The 14,815-nt window shown below is 40.6% G+C and overlaps 1 protein-coding gene across 5 annotated transcripts in view; it reads right to left on the bottom strand.

The window, feature by feature from the left end:
* The window catches only part of TBCEL (tubulin folding cofactor E like), an 81,895-nt gene that overhangs the window by 21,545 nt on the left and 45,535 nt on the right, over positions 1 to 14,815 (bottom strand). For all 5 annotated transcript variants that reach the window (XM_073656658.1, XM_073656660.1, XM_073656659.1 and 2 more), the window contains 4 exons: positions 11,551 to 11,690; positions 8,839 to 9,020; positions 6,384 to 6,640; positions 1,594 to 1,720 (listed from right to left, as the gene is read on the bottom strand). In XM_073656658.1, coding sequence (XP_073512759.1) covers positions 1,594 to 1,720; positions 6,384 to 6,640; positions 8,839 to 9,020; positions 11,551 to 11,690 — 706 coding nt within the window. The remainder of the gene's footprint in view (positions 1 to 1,593; positions 1,721 to 6,383; positions 6,641 to 8,838; positions 9,021 to 11,550; positions 11,691 to 14,815) is intronic.

Here is a 14,815-nt window from a genome sequence, read left to right as displayed (position 1 = left end):
TAAGTTATTAGCAAAAACTGGAGGCAAATTTGCACTCATCAGCCCGGAAGCTGCGCATGCGACGTACTTGGACGTTCCAACATGACAACGATCCAAAGCACAAGGCCAAGTCATTGGCTACAGCAGAACAAAGTGAAGGTTCTGGAGTGGCCATCTCAGTCTCCTGACCTCAATATCATTGAGCCACTCTGGGGAGATCTCAAGCGCACAGTTCATGCTAGACAGCCCAGGAATTTACAGGAACTGGAGGCTTTTTGCCATGAAGAATGGGCAGCTTTACCATCTGAGAAAAAACAGAACCTCATCCACAACTACCACAAAAGACTTCAAGCTGTCATTGATGTTAGAGGGGGCAATACATGGTATTAAGAACTGGGGTATGTGAACTTTTGATCAGGGTCATTTGGATGTTTTTGGTTGTCATTAAGATTTAAAAAGAGAAAACACAATAGTTTGACAATAAATGGCTTCACCCAACCAATAACCATGAGTGGAGAAAAAAGTTTTTTGGTTATCATTCATATTCTCTGAAACAAAGCCAAGAAAGGAAAAATTCTGCCGGGGTATGTAGACTTTTCAGCACAACTGTACATCGCATTGCGGGAACTTCGGCATTCACTTTACGGCAACTTTCTTCCCCAGGTCAGTACAGTTATAGCAATTCCGAATTTATATACTATATAGTAAGAATAACCTGGTAACTTTGCTCTATGGGTCAAGTATGGTTATGATAACACCAAATTTATAGAGTTTTTCGGTTTTACTATTTTGAAAAAAAGCTATATCTTTTTTTTTATTGTTCAGTTGACATTAGTATGATTGTTTGTTTTGGGGTCCAAACGACTTTATGATTTCTTTTTCCTCTATTGTTTTTGGAAGTGATGTGACCATACAAACAGAGCATGAGATGAATATTTCATATATGATCATTTACACAATACACTGAGATACTGTAGTATTGTACTGTACAATTACCAGTTTCCTATGAAGCCCAGCAAAGGGCTGAGCTTCATAGGTGTACTTCAGTATGTCAATGGTTGCCATTACAATCCATTAGTACACATGAAGGAAAGAAGCGATCGGCGACGGAAGCGATTCCTTACCCCTCATTTCTAACCTCTTAAATGTCTCTATCACGATTGACAGAGGCATCTAAGAGGTTGAGACTGAAACTAGCTCTAAATGCAGCAGTTAATCTTGGGTGCTGGCTGTATAACAGTCGGCGCCCGCGCCGTATAGAGCACAGCCAGTTACATAAATTAAGTGTGCACATCTTCTGTAAAAGCATGGCAGATGTGGATATGTAATTAAAGGGATTGTCCAAATAAAAAAATATGGTCAGAATGGCATAAAAAAAAGTTACACTTCAACAATGTGAAATTTTTTTGAAGTAGACAATACTTTTATTTCTTGGGGTTCTTTTCAATATACTTCTAGGAAATTATTTAAGAAAAAAGAAAGTCAAACGTGCTCGGAAAAAAATTCGTATTGAGTCTTCTCCTAAGCATTCATACAGAAATGGGGCCATTACCACATCACATAGTTATTATAATTACATGGTTGGAATGATCCCGATAAGAATAGAATACGCACCTTGCAATAACTAATTTCCTCCGCTCCTCTGTGCTGTAAGGCTCCACAAGAGGTATACCGAGCAATCGGATTTCTTCAAGCATGGGCAAAGTGTTTAGTTTCTCAATGTCTTCCCAGGAGTTTATACCTATAGAAACAGAGATAAATATTCATAGGTCATAGCTGTAAACTGCACAGTAGAGGGAAGCTGTCAACTGTGCCTAATAAGGGGGATCTCCATGATACAAAGCGGTGTCTGTGCGGGAGAACTTGGAGAGAGCCTGTCATCACTGCGCTCCTATGAAATAGACATGGTGGGTTGTGCGGCTTACTTAGGGGTTACTCTTACATGATAGAAATGGCAGCACAATAGAGGACCGAGCCCTATTATGTGTTCTGCGGTCAATGTACATTATGCTTGAAGGAGTCCAAAGAAAACAAAGTGTTATTAGCGGAGATCTCCTTAAATTTACATTTCCAGTAGGAAAGATAATAAGAGTCAGTTCTATACCTCAATTTATAAAAGAAAGATGCAGCCCCTTGAACTGTTCACCCCTCTATGTTTAGTTCATAAGCGAAAAGTGGTGACAAGCTCTCTAAGACCTGGATAGAGCCCTCTGAAATGTAAAATATAGTGAAGAACATTTTTTTATATGTTTCGGTGTAACTAAAATTTACTTTTTTTTCCTCATTCGCCTCCTAATTGAACAGTTGAGCAACTCTCTAAATAGTCTTCATTAAAAGGTATCTACTATTTTGCAGTTGTCTGTAAGTCCTTTATTTAGCTGAATGTTCTGCAAAAATTATATTAATATGTTAAATCTCCTGCTCAGTGCTTTTATCTCACTCTGCTTTGCCAATCCCTTCTCTCAGTGGTAGAAATAGCAGCAGGAAGGGAGAAATGGTTGTACATAGATTTCCACAATATGGAGGGGAGAAAGCATGTAGAGTCTCAGAGAGGGCAGACAAAAACAGGATATAGAAAAAGAGGAAAGCAAATGAAGAGGAATAAAAAGAGAAAGATTGAAGCTGCTCTGATATATGAGCTAATGAAGTCAGCAGCACCCTGCGATACACACAGGGATTACACAGACCCAGTCTATATTACTGGGAGAGATAGCTCAAAAGAGGAAAATCTGAAACTTAGATCAGGCTGCAAACTGCATATGAGGGGCTCTAAAAATGAATGAAGGAATAAAAAATTATAGGATGAAACAAACTGCAATTTTATTAACAGTAACCACTAACATAGGGAGAAAGGTTTAACTAGGTGGACCTAGGACTTTATTCAACCCACGTTACTATGAATAAATGTTCTATGTATACTCTGTCTATATAGAGCATCAAGGTAACTAGCAGTAATAATGTTGAGATTTTCTCGTTATGGGAAAAGCTGATACATTCATACTGATTGGGGTCACCCAGTTGGCTGTAGCTTCTCCTCCAAACAATTATATGCCTTATATATTCCTTGTTAGTTCTATCTAGACAGGGTTTGGACCTTGAAGAAGGCATTGAAACGCGTAGTCCAGGGGGGTCTCTGCGTCTATACTGTTCTGTTGTGTGGACTATGGAAAATGTTTTAATGGAATTTGAATAAAAGTCGTTTCTCATAATCGCCATTGGAGGAATAGCTGGAGAAATGTCTTGTAAATCTTCACATTGGATTGGGTTTGCTCAACCTCTACTTCGTGCTCATTTGCTCCATGGTGAGGACTACATCCAGGAGTATACATACATACAGTACAGACCAAAAGTTTGGACACACCTTCTCATTTAAAGAATTTTCTGTATTCAATCACACTGAAGGCATCAAAACGATGAACTAACACATGTGGAATTATATACTTAACAAAAAAGTGTGAAACAACTGAAAATATGTCTTATATTCTAGGTTCTTCAAAGTAGCCACCTTTTGCTTTGATGACTGCTTTGCACACTATTGGCATTCTCTTGATGAGCTTCAAGAGGTAGTCACCGGAAATGGTCTTCCAACAATCTTGAAGGAGTTCCCAGAGATGCTTAGCACTTGTTGGCCCTTTTGCCTTCACTCTGCGGTCCAGCTCACACCAAACCATCTCGATTGGGTTCAGGTCTGGTGACTGTGGAGGCCAGGTCATCTGGTGTAGCACCCCATCACTCTCCTTCTTGGTCAAATAGCCCTTACACAGCCTGGGGGTGTGTTTGGGGTCATTGTCCTGTTGAAAAATAAATGATGGTCCAACTAAACGCAAACCGGATGGAATAGTATGCCGCTGCAAGATGCTGTGGTAGCCATGCTGGTTCAGTATGCCTTCAATTTTGAATAAATCCCCAACAGTGTCACCAGCAAAGCACCCCCACACCATCACACCTCCTCCTCCATGCTTCACGGTGGGAACCAGGCATGTAGAGTCCATCCGTTCACCTTTTCTGCGTCGCACAAAGACAAGGTGGTTGGAACCAAAGATCGCAAATTTGGACTCATCAGACCAAAGCACAGATTTCCACTGGTCTAATGTCCATTCCTTGTGTTATTTAGCCCAAACAAGTCTCTTCTGCTTGTTGCCTGTCCTTAGCAGTGGTTTCCTCGCAGCTATTTTACCATGAAGGCCTGCTGCACAAAGTCTCCTCTTAACAGTTTTTGAAGAGATGTGTCTGCTGCTAGAACTCTGTGTGGCATTGACCCGGTCTCTAATCTGAGCTGCAGTTAACCTGCGATTTCTGAGGCTGGTGACTCGGATAAACTTATCCTCAGAAGCAGAGGTGACTCTTGGTCTTCCTTTCCTGGGGCGGTCCTCATGTGAGCCAGTTTCTTTGTAGCGCTTGATGGTTTTTGCAACTGCACTTGGGGACACTTTCAAAGTTTTCCCAATTTTTCGGACTGACTGACCTTCATTTCTTAAAGTAATGATGGCCACTCGTTTTCCTTACTTAGCTGCTTTTTTCTTGCCATAATACAAATTCTAACAGTCTATTCAGTAGGACTATCAGCTGTGTATCCACCAGACTTCTGCACAACACAACTGATGGTCCCAACCCCATTTATAAGGCAAGAAATCCCACTTCTTAAACCTGACAGGGCACACCTGTGAAGTGAAAACCATTTCCGGTGACTACCTCTTGAAGCTCATCAAGAGAATGCCAAGAGTGTGCAAAGCAGTCATCAAAGCAAAGGGTGGCTACTTTGAAGAACCTAGAATATAAGACATATTTTCAGTTGTTTCACACTTTTTTTGTTAAGTATATAATTCCACATGTGTTAATTCATAGTTTTGATGCCTTCAGTGTGAATGTACAATTTTCATAGTCATGAAAATACAGAAAAATCTTTAAATTAGAAGGTGTGTCCAAACGTTTGGTCTGTACTATATATATATATGATAAAAGTGTCCACTGCATATAAACATTATTGAAGTTACTGGGAGATACCTGATTGTCATTGGTTTTTGAATACTGGGTGAATGTTTTGGGTATTTTTGCCTGCAAATCAGTGGTGGCCCAAAATCTCCCATTTTACAAATGCAATAAGGAACATTTGACTGAATTTTTGCAATGTAAACTATGACAAATCAAATGAACATTACAGAATTTCTACATTAAATGGGTTGTCCAGGACCATTTCATTTATTTTTTTTACTATGGGCCTAAAAACTAGCATGCAGGTAGTTGGTAACAGAGGTAACTATCTGCCTGTTCTAGACGGCGCCAGCTCAGAGCGGTCACTGAACGCTACTGACAACTACTCAGCTGCTCCGCATCAACAGAGCAGCTCTTCTTCCTCTTCCAGAATACTCTGTCGATTGGGCATGACTGCACAAATCATACTGATTGATGGATGGCTCCCCGCAGTTGGGCAGCGGGGAGCAGACTGTCAATCAGCATGACTTCGGCAGTCACGCCCCGTCAACAGAGTAGAGAGGAAGAGAAGCCGCTGCTCTATCGATGTGATGACAGGGAACTCACTGAATCGCCGGCAGGAGCGGTCTGTGACTCCTCTGTGCTGGCAGAGATTGGCGCTGGACACAACAGTCAGGTAGATAGCAACTATCCGCCTGTTAATTCTTAGGTCCATAGTAAAAAAAAAATAGTCCTGGAAACACCCCTTTAAATCATGTATGGAGAAACTTCATGAATATGAAGGGGGTGCACTGATGACATTATCAGAGTATATTAATATCTGTTTTAGGAAACAAGAAGCAGCGTACAAATAAGTTGTCTACAACAGCAGCAAGTTATCATCTGATGCCCCCACACCTCCCGGTGACATCGGTGACATTACTAATAACGTTATTATATAAGGGAATTTCTATGGGTGCTGTTCCCTAATAAAACAAAACTGATAAGATACCAGCAATTTTTGATCACCAGATTAGAAAAGGGCAATCATATTAATGTAAATATTTTAAAACATTACTTTTTCACGAGTTGAACAGGGTCCCTGCTGATAATGGTATGTGTCACTACGATGTGCGGCCTAACCCACTCACTTTTTTCCCAGTATTTGGTTAGAAGTACCTAAATACCCAATATATACTACCTACAGATGTCTGCTCCATTCCAGCAAATGAATTGTAAAGATAAAAACATGTAGAATATAGAAGATGGGACTCGCGGCTTTGAAAATAGCGCAGAACCGATGACCTTATTCCCAGGAGAACATTTGCCGGCACAGTTACACCCTTTCCATATCCGAGCACCTATATGGCTGGCCTGGTTAATACAACATCCTAGTTTGTAAACTTTGAGGCACAGTTTGACTAAAGAAGGACACTATCTGTTCGTACGATTGTGCGAAAGTGAAATAATGCTGAAGATGAAAAAAATCTCACCCGATTTATGAAGACTTATTGAGCGGAGATTTGGAAACAGCTGCGATAGAGATCCGTCCGAATCCTCAATGGCCAAAATGTTGTTATTTGCAAGGACAAGGGTGTGGAGACAAGGGAACATTGTGCCCAATTTACACACATCCGACCAGTCCTGGAGGTTATTGTCCGTTATGTGAAGAAGCTTTAGAGAATGAAAACAAACCGGAGAACTGACGATGGCATCGTAGTCATTAAGGCACAAGAATAGCTCCTCCAAGCTGGAAAGGGAAGACATGGTTGTATCACACAGTGTTCGTACAAGACCTGGTTGTATCACATGGTGTCCGTATGGGAAAGTATACGACATGGTTATATCACACACAGTGTCCATATGGGAAGGTATAAGACATGGTTGTATCACACGGTGTCTGTATGGGAAGGTATAAGACATGGTTGTATCACACGGTGTCTGTATGGGAAGGTATAAGACATGGTTGTATCACACGGTGTCTGTATGGGAAGGTATAAGACACTGTTGTATCACACGGTGTCTGTATGGGAAGGTATAAGACATGGTTGTATCACACGGTGTCTTTATAGTAAGGTATAAGACATGGTTGTATCACACGGTATCTGTATGGGAAGGTATGAGACATGGTTGTATCACACGGTGTCTGTATGGGAAGGTATGAGACATGGTTGTATCACACGGTGTCTGTATGGGAAGGTATGAGACATGGTTGTATCACACGGTGTCTGTATGGGAAGGTATGAGACATGGTTGTATCACACGGTGTCTGTATGGGAAGGTATAAGACATGGTTGTATCACACGGTGTCTGTATGGGAAGGTATGAGACATGGTTGTATCACACGGTGTCTGTATGGGAAGGTATGAGACATGGTTGTATCACACGGTGTCTGTATGGGAAGGTATGAGACATGGTTGTATCACACGGTGTCTGTATGGGAAGGTATGAGACATGGTTGTATCACACGGTGTCTGTATGGGAAGGTATAAGACATGGTTGTATCACACGGTGTCTGTATGGGAAGGTATGAGACATGGTTGTATCACACGGTGTCTGTATGGGAAGGTATGAGACATGGTTGTATCACACGGTGTCTGTATGGGAAGGTATAAGACATGGTTGTATCACACGGTGTCTGTATGGGAAGGTATGAGACATGGTTGTATCACACGGTGTCTGTATGGGAAGGTATAAGACATGGTTGTATCACACGGTGTCTGTATGGGAAGGTATAAGACATGGTTGTATCACACGGTGTCTGTATGGGAAGGTATAAGACATGGTTGTATCACACGGTGTCTGTATGGGAAGGTATAAGACATGGTTGTATCACACGGTGTCTGTATGGGAAGGTATAAGACATGGTTGTATCACACGGTGTCTGTATGGGAAGGTATAAGACATGGTTGTATCACACGGTGTCTGTATGGGAAGGTATAAGACATGGTTGTATCACACGGTGTCTGTATGGGAAGGTATGAGACATGGTTGTATCACACGGTGTCTGTATGGGAAGGTATAAGACATGGTTGTATCACACGGTGTCTGTATGGGAAGGTATGAGACATGGTTGTATCACACGGTGTCTGTATGGGAAGGTATAAGACATGGTTGTATCACACGGTGTCTTTATAGTAAGGTATAAGAAGACATGATTGTATCACACGGTGTCTGTATGGGAAGGTATGAGAGTACAGTTTCGGATATTACAATTTATTTTGGTACTCCTGGGCACAAAGCAATATCCATCTCTGGGCGCTGACATAGAAATGTGATTTGGAGGGGCCAATCATGAGCCAGGCCTGTCCTCGCACTGAGCAAGATTAGTCTAAGGCTAAAATGGTGCAAATCTCCAATATAATTACCTCTTGCTGCTAGAGCCAGTGGAGCACATATATGTCGGACATAAAGCCGAGATTTAGATACAACTATACATAATCACAATTTTTTCACATACAATTGAAAAAAATAAAGTATGTGGACACATTTTGGGCAGAAGTATGCCAGGACACTCTTGTCACATTTCCTGTATATGTAGGCTGCGGGAATGTTTGGCACATACAATAGGAACATTTCCCACCATATACAATCAGGGCCAGAGTTATGGGGAACAGACTGGACAATTGCCCAGAGCCCCCCTCCCCAAGGAGGACCCCTGATGATCCATGCTAATAAGTGGGAAAAACACATCAAAACCACATGTATTTAATGCAGCATTTTTCCTGCCAACACATAAGGGAAGATGTCAGGTGGGAACGTACCTGTGAGAGTTTGTTCTGAACTTCCTTTAGCATCTACTATAATGCTGCATAACCTGCGGTGTGACCCTGGCTTTTATAGTGTATTAGATACACACACACCCCATGTCATATATACACTACGTGATGACACGAGTGTGCACGTGGCCGAAGCATGTCAGATCCAGCAGCGCAGCCCCATACTTACTCCGGTAATTCCAGCAGCAATGTGTGAACTGTCTCCCAGGAAACTTTACAATTATTGAGAACCAGCTTCCGAATGCCAGAAAAAGTCCCGGCACATTCCCTCTCCAAGATGGACGCATGCAGGGGGTTAGAGCTCAGATTCAGGAACTCCAGCTGAGGCACACTAGACACAATCTTACTGACCTAGTGGGAATGTAGAAATGAAAACATTTGGAGTAAAGCAGTAATATTCTGATAAGACATGTACAATCTGGTGTACCTCTAAGAATCCTCAAAGGGGGGTTAAAGTGGTGATCCTGCATGGAGATTCTGGTGGTTGGTGCATCTCTTTAATAAAAAAAAACCCAAAACAAACAAAAAAAAGTCATTATTTAAAGGGAGTTCGTCACCCCCAAAACGCTAATTAAATATTTATATAGGAATTTAGCCCCTATATTTATCTATATGCAAATGAGGGGGGCTCAGTGCACTTTTTCCGTGCTTATGGGCTCGGTGCACCTTTTCCGTGGTCATGGGCTCGGTGCACCTTTTCCGTGGCTATGGGCTCGGTGCATCTTTTCCGTGGCTATGGGCTCGGTGCATCTTTTCCGTGGCTATGGACTCGGTGCACCTTTCCCGTGGCTATGGGCTCGGTGCACCTTTTCCGTGGCTATGGGCTCGGTGCACCTTTCCCGTGGCTATGGGCTCGGTGCACCTTTTCCGTGGCTATGAGCTCGGTGCACCTTTCCCGTGGCTATGGGCTCAGTGCATCTTTTCCGGGTCTATGGGCTCGGTGCACCTTTTCCGTGGCTATGGGCTCGGTGCACCTTTTCCGTGGCTATGGGCTAAGCCCCCTTAATTTGCACTATGAGCAGTTCCCCAGAATCTATTTGACAGTGCTCACTTAGCCAGAGAGCTGTCTGAACACAAACCACATCCCTGTACATGCTCATAGGCTCTGAAGGAGTCAGTGGCGCATATACAGCATGAGGACGGATCTCCCTTTCATTGATGTCTCCAGTCGATACACCTGGAAGTGTAGCTAGCGAGTGGCATAAGAGAGAAGGAGAGGCTGGTGAGAATAAGTTACGTGTAAAATGATTAGGCTGGGTTTACCATCCTTGATGTAAAAGTGACCCTGGTTGGCAATCAATGCACTCGACAGTCCAAGTAAATTTTTAAGATTGTTACTGATATATCAAGCTGTTAAAGAGTACACGACCCCAGGAAGAATCTCAGGTAACGACCCCTTGAACTTATAAATAATAACCTAAATTTTACAAGCCAATATCTCCTCAACGGAAATGAGAAACTAAAAAATAAATACTACGTTTTACTCAGCTCTGCCGCCACTATTCCATGATGTGGCCAGATGGTAACATATTCAAATGGTGAAAGGTCCTCCTTAAATTTACAGATCTTTGGGTGACTTAACCACTTTCTGGTTCTTTCACACTGGTGTTTTTTGTGTAGGCGTTGTTCCCAAAGACTCAGCCAATCATAGTGAATGGCCTTGTCCTATTTGCGTTGGTTTTGGCATGTACTGTATGTGGCAATGTTTAACTTCATATTTTGACCTGAGAGCGTAATGCTAAACAGTTTTTTCATTTCATGCCCTTTGTTGTCCTGATGGGGTTATACAATAATCAGATTTTTTCTCTTTCTCTTCACATTCCAGGGGTCATAACTTATTGGCGTAGGTGGATTTATTTCATAGACATTTCAGCTTCTTAGGGCTGTGAGAATACCGAATATGAATACATTTTACGGTGTCTTGGAACTATTTAATACATTTGATTGTTTTTTTTTTCAATACACTTTTTTTTAATAATACTTTTATTTGTCTTGCTTTATTTTTCACTGAATCTAAATGAGGATTTTTCGTTTTTAGCCACATGATATGGGCACAGATTGTCGGGTACACGTAGGGTTACACAATGGAGGAAATGCCATTCTCTGATCTCAGCTGATAAGTGCTGGGACATAATACTACTCCTGTCACGCAGCAGCTAATCCATTAAAATCTGAATAAAAAAGCACAGGTTAGTTAATGGCGCTATTTTAACCCTTTCTCGACATGTGACACGCTGACATTACATGTGACATGTCAAGTCCCCATTAATGGAGCGGGATCAGGAGCCGATATCACTCCATACACCGCTGGTGCCGGCTTTTACACAGTCGGCACCAGCCTCTAATGGAAGTGATCAGGGCTAATCAGTTTGGTCTGCGGCACTTAAGTAGTTTGACAGATGGGGAGCAACTCTGTTACCCCATCACATCCCCCATGATCATCTGCATAGTGGCCGCACTGGGGTACTGCAGATCCACAGCTATTCATATAGATGAAAGTGGATCTGTAGTGCCCCGCTGCGACCATTATTCATCCCACACAGTGAACACCATAAAACATGCCAGCTTGCCTCTCCTAAACAGCACAATGAAAAGTGGTGAAAATATCATGAAATATCAGCAAAAGAAACAACAGTGAGCCTCACACAGCTCAACCATCGCAGAAACAAATCACTTATGGGGACCCGAACCAAATATTAATAGACGCAATGATGGTGGATTTTTACTTCCCCACAACCATGAAGAATATTTTTTCCCCACTTTTGAGTCCAGTACACGGTCAGATGGAGACAATGCCACAAAGAACCACAGGTCCATTATGTCAGCCATGGCCAGTAGAGTTGTGGGGCGCGGTCACAATGTGGATGACGACTTGTCTTACCTCCTGCCAGTTATCCAGCTTGTTACCAGACAAGTCCAACTCAGAGACATGGGAGCAAAAGGCCGCAATCTCACTCTCATCCCCCGCGTGGCTGATACCACAGCTGTTCAGGACCAGGATACTGGGAAGGTTCAAGCGATCTAAGAGACAGAACATAAAGACGACCCGTCCGGATCAGTAACAATGGAGCGCTCATATCTACTACAACATGTGAGCACTTGTCTGCTGCACACAGCTATGAGGTTACAGCACGACGCCATAAAGCAGCACTCCGGGAAAACCTGTACACTACACATACATCCTATACACTACACAGACATACAGCCTATACATACAACCTATACACTACACATACATCCTATACACTACACAGACATACAGCCTAAACATACAACCTATACACTATACATACATACAGCCTATACATACAACCTATACACTATACATACATCCTATACACTACACAGACATACAGCCTATACATACAACCTATACACTATACATACATCCTATACACTACACAGACATACAGCCTATACATACAACCTATACACTACACATACATCCTATACACTACACAGACATACAGCCTATACATACAACCTATACACTATACATACATACAGCCTATACATACAACCTATACACTATACATACATCCTATACACTACACAGACATACAGCCTATACATACAACATATGCACTATACATACATACAGCCTATACATACAACCTATACACTATACATACATCCTATACACTACACATACATACAGCCTATACATACAACCTATACACTATACATACATCCTATACACTACACATACATACAGCCTATACATACAACCTATACACTATACATACATCCTATACACTACACATACATACAGCCTATACATACAACCTATACACTACACATACATCCTATACACTACACAGACATACAGCCTATACACACATACAACCTATACACTATACATACAGCCTATACACTATACATACATCCTATACACTACACATACATACAGCCTATACATACAACCTATACACTATACATACATCCTATACACTACACATACATACAGCCTATACATACAACCTATACACTATACATACATCCTATACACTACACATACATACAGCCTATACATACAACCTATACACTACACATACATCCTATACACTACACATACAAACAGCCTATACACACATACAACCTATACACTATACATACATCCTATACATTATACATACATACATCCTATGCACTATACATACATCCTATACACACATCCTATACACTACACATACAACCTATACACTATACATACATACATCCTATACACTACACAGACATACAGCCTATACACACATACAACCTATACACTATACATACATACAGCCTATACATACAACCTATACACTATAAATACATCATATACACTACACATACATACAGCCTATACATACAACCTATACACTATACATACATCCTATACACAACACATACACACAGCCTATACATACAACCTATACACTATACATACATACATCCTATACACACATACAACCTATACACTATACATACATCCTATACACTATACATACATCCTATACACTACACATACATACAGCCTATACATACAACATATGCACTATACATACATCCTATACACTATACATACATACAACCTATACACTATACATACATGCAACCTATACACTATACATACATCCTATACACACATCCTATACACTACACATACATACAGCCTATACACTATACATACATCCTATACACTATACATACAGCCTATACATACAACATATGCACTATACATACATCCTATACACTATACATACATACAACATATGCACTATACATACATCCTATACACTACACATACATACAGCCTATACATACAACCTATACACTATACATACATACAGCCTATACATACAACCTATACACTATACACACATCCTATACACTACACATACACACAGCCTATACATACAACCTATACACTATACATACATACATCCTATACACTACACAGACATACAGCCTATACACACATACAACCTATACACTATACATACATCCTATACACTATACATACATACAGCCTATACATACAACATATGCACTATACATACATACAGCCTATACATACAACCTATACACTATACATACATCCTATACACTACACATACATACAGCCTATACATACAACCTATACACTATACATACATCCTATACACTACACATACATACAGACTATACATACAACCTATACACTACACATACATCCTATACACTACACAGACATACAGCCTATACACACATACAACCTATACACTATACATACATCCTATACACTACACATACATACAGCCTATACATACAACCTATACACTATACATACATCCTATACACTACACATACATCCTATACATACAACCTATACACTATACATACATCCTATACACTACACATACATACAGCCTATACATACAACCTATACACTACACATACATCCTATACACTACACATACAAACAGCCTATACACACATACAACCTATACACTACACATACATCCTATACACTACACAGACATACAGCCTATACACACATACAACCTATACACTATACATACATCCTATACATTATACATACATACATCCTATGCACTATACATACATCCTATACACACATCCTATACACTACACATACAACCTATACACTATACATACATACATCCTATACACTACACAGACATACAGCCTATACACACATACAACCTATACACTATACATACATCCTATACACTATACATACATACAGCCTATACATACAACCTATACACTATAAATACATCATATACACTACACATACATACAGCCTATACATACAACCTATACACTATACATACATCCTATACACTACACATACACACAGCCTATACATACAACCTATACACTATACATACATACATCCTATACACTACACAGACATACAGCCTATACACACATACAACCTATACACTATACATACATCCTATACACTATACATACAGCCTATACATACAACATATGCACTATACATACATACAGCCTATACATACAACCTATACACTATACATACATCCTATACACTACACATACATACAGCCTATACATACAACCTATACACTATACATACATCCTATACACTACACATACATACAGCCTATACATACAACCTATACACTATACATACA

This window comes from Phyllobates terribilis, unplaced genomic scaffold (assembly GCF_046119375.1).
Source record: "Phyllobates terribilis strain yellow unplaced genomic scaffold, ASM4611937v1 Scaffold_12__6_contigs__length_324123572, whole genome shotgun sequence".
Classification (NCBI taxonomy): Eukaryota; Metazoa; Chordata; class Amphibia; order Anura; family Dendrobatidae; genus Phyllobates; species Phyllobates terribilis.
This window is presented reverse-complemented; position numbering and strand designations above follow the sequence as displayed.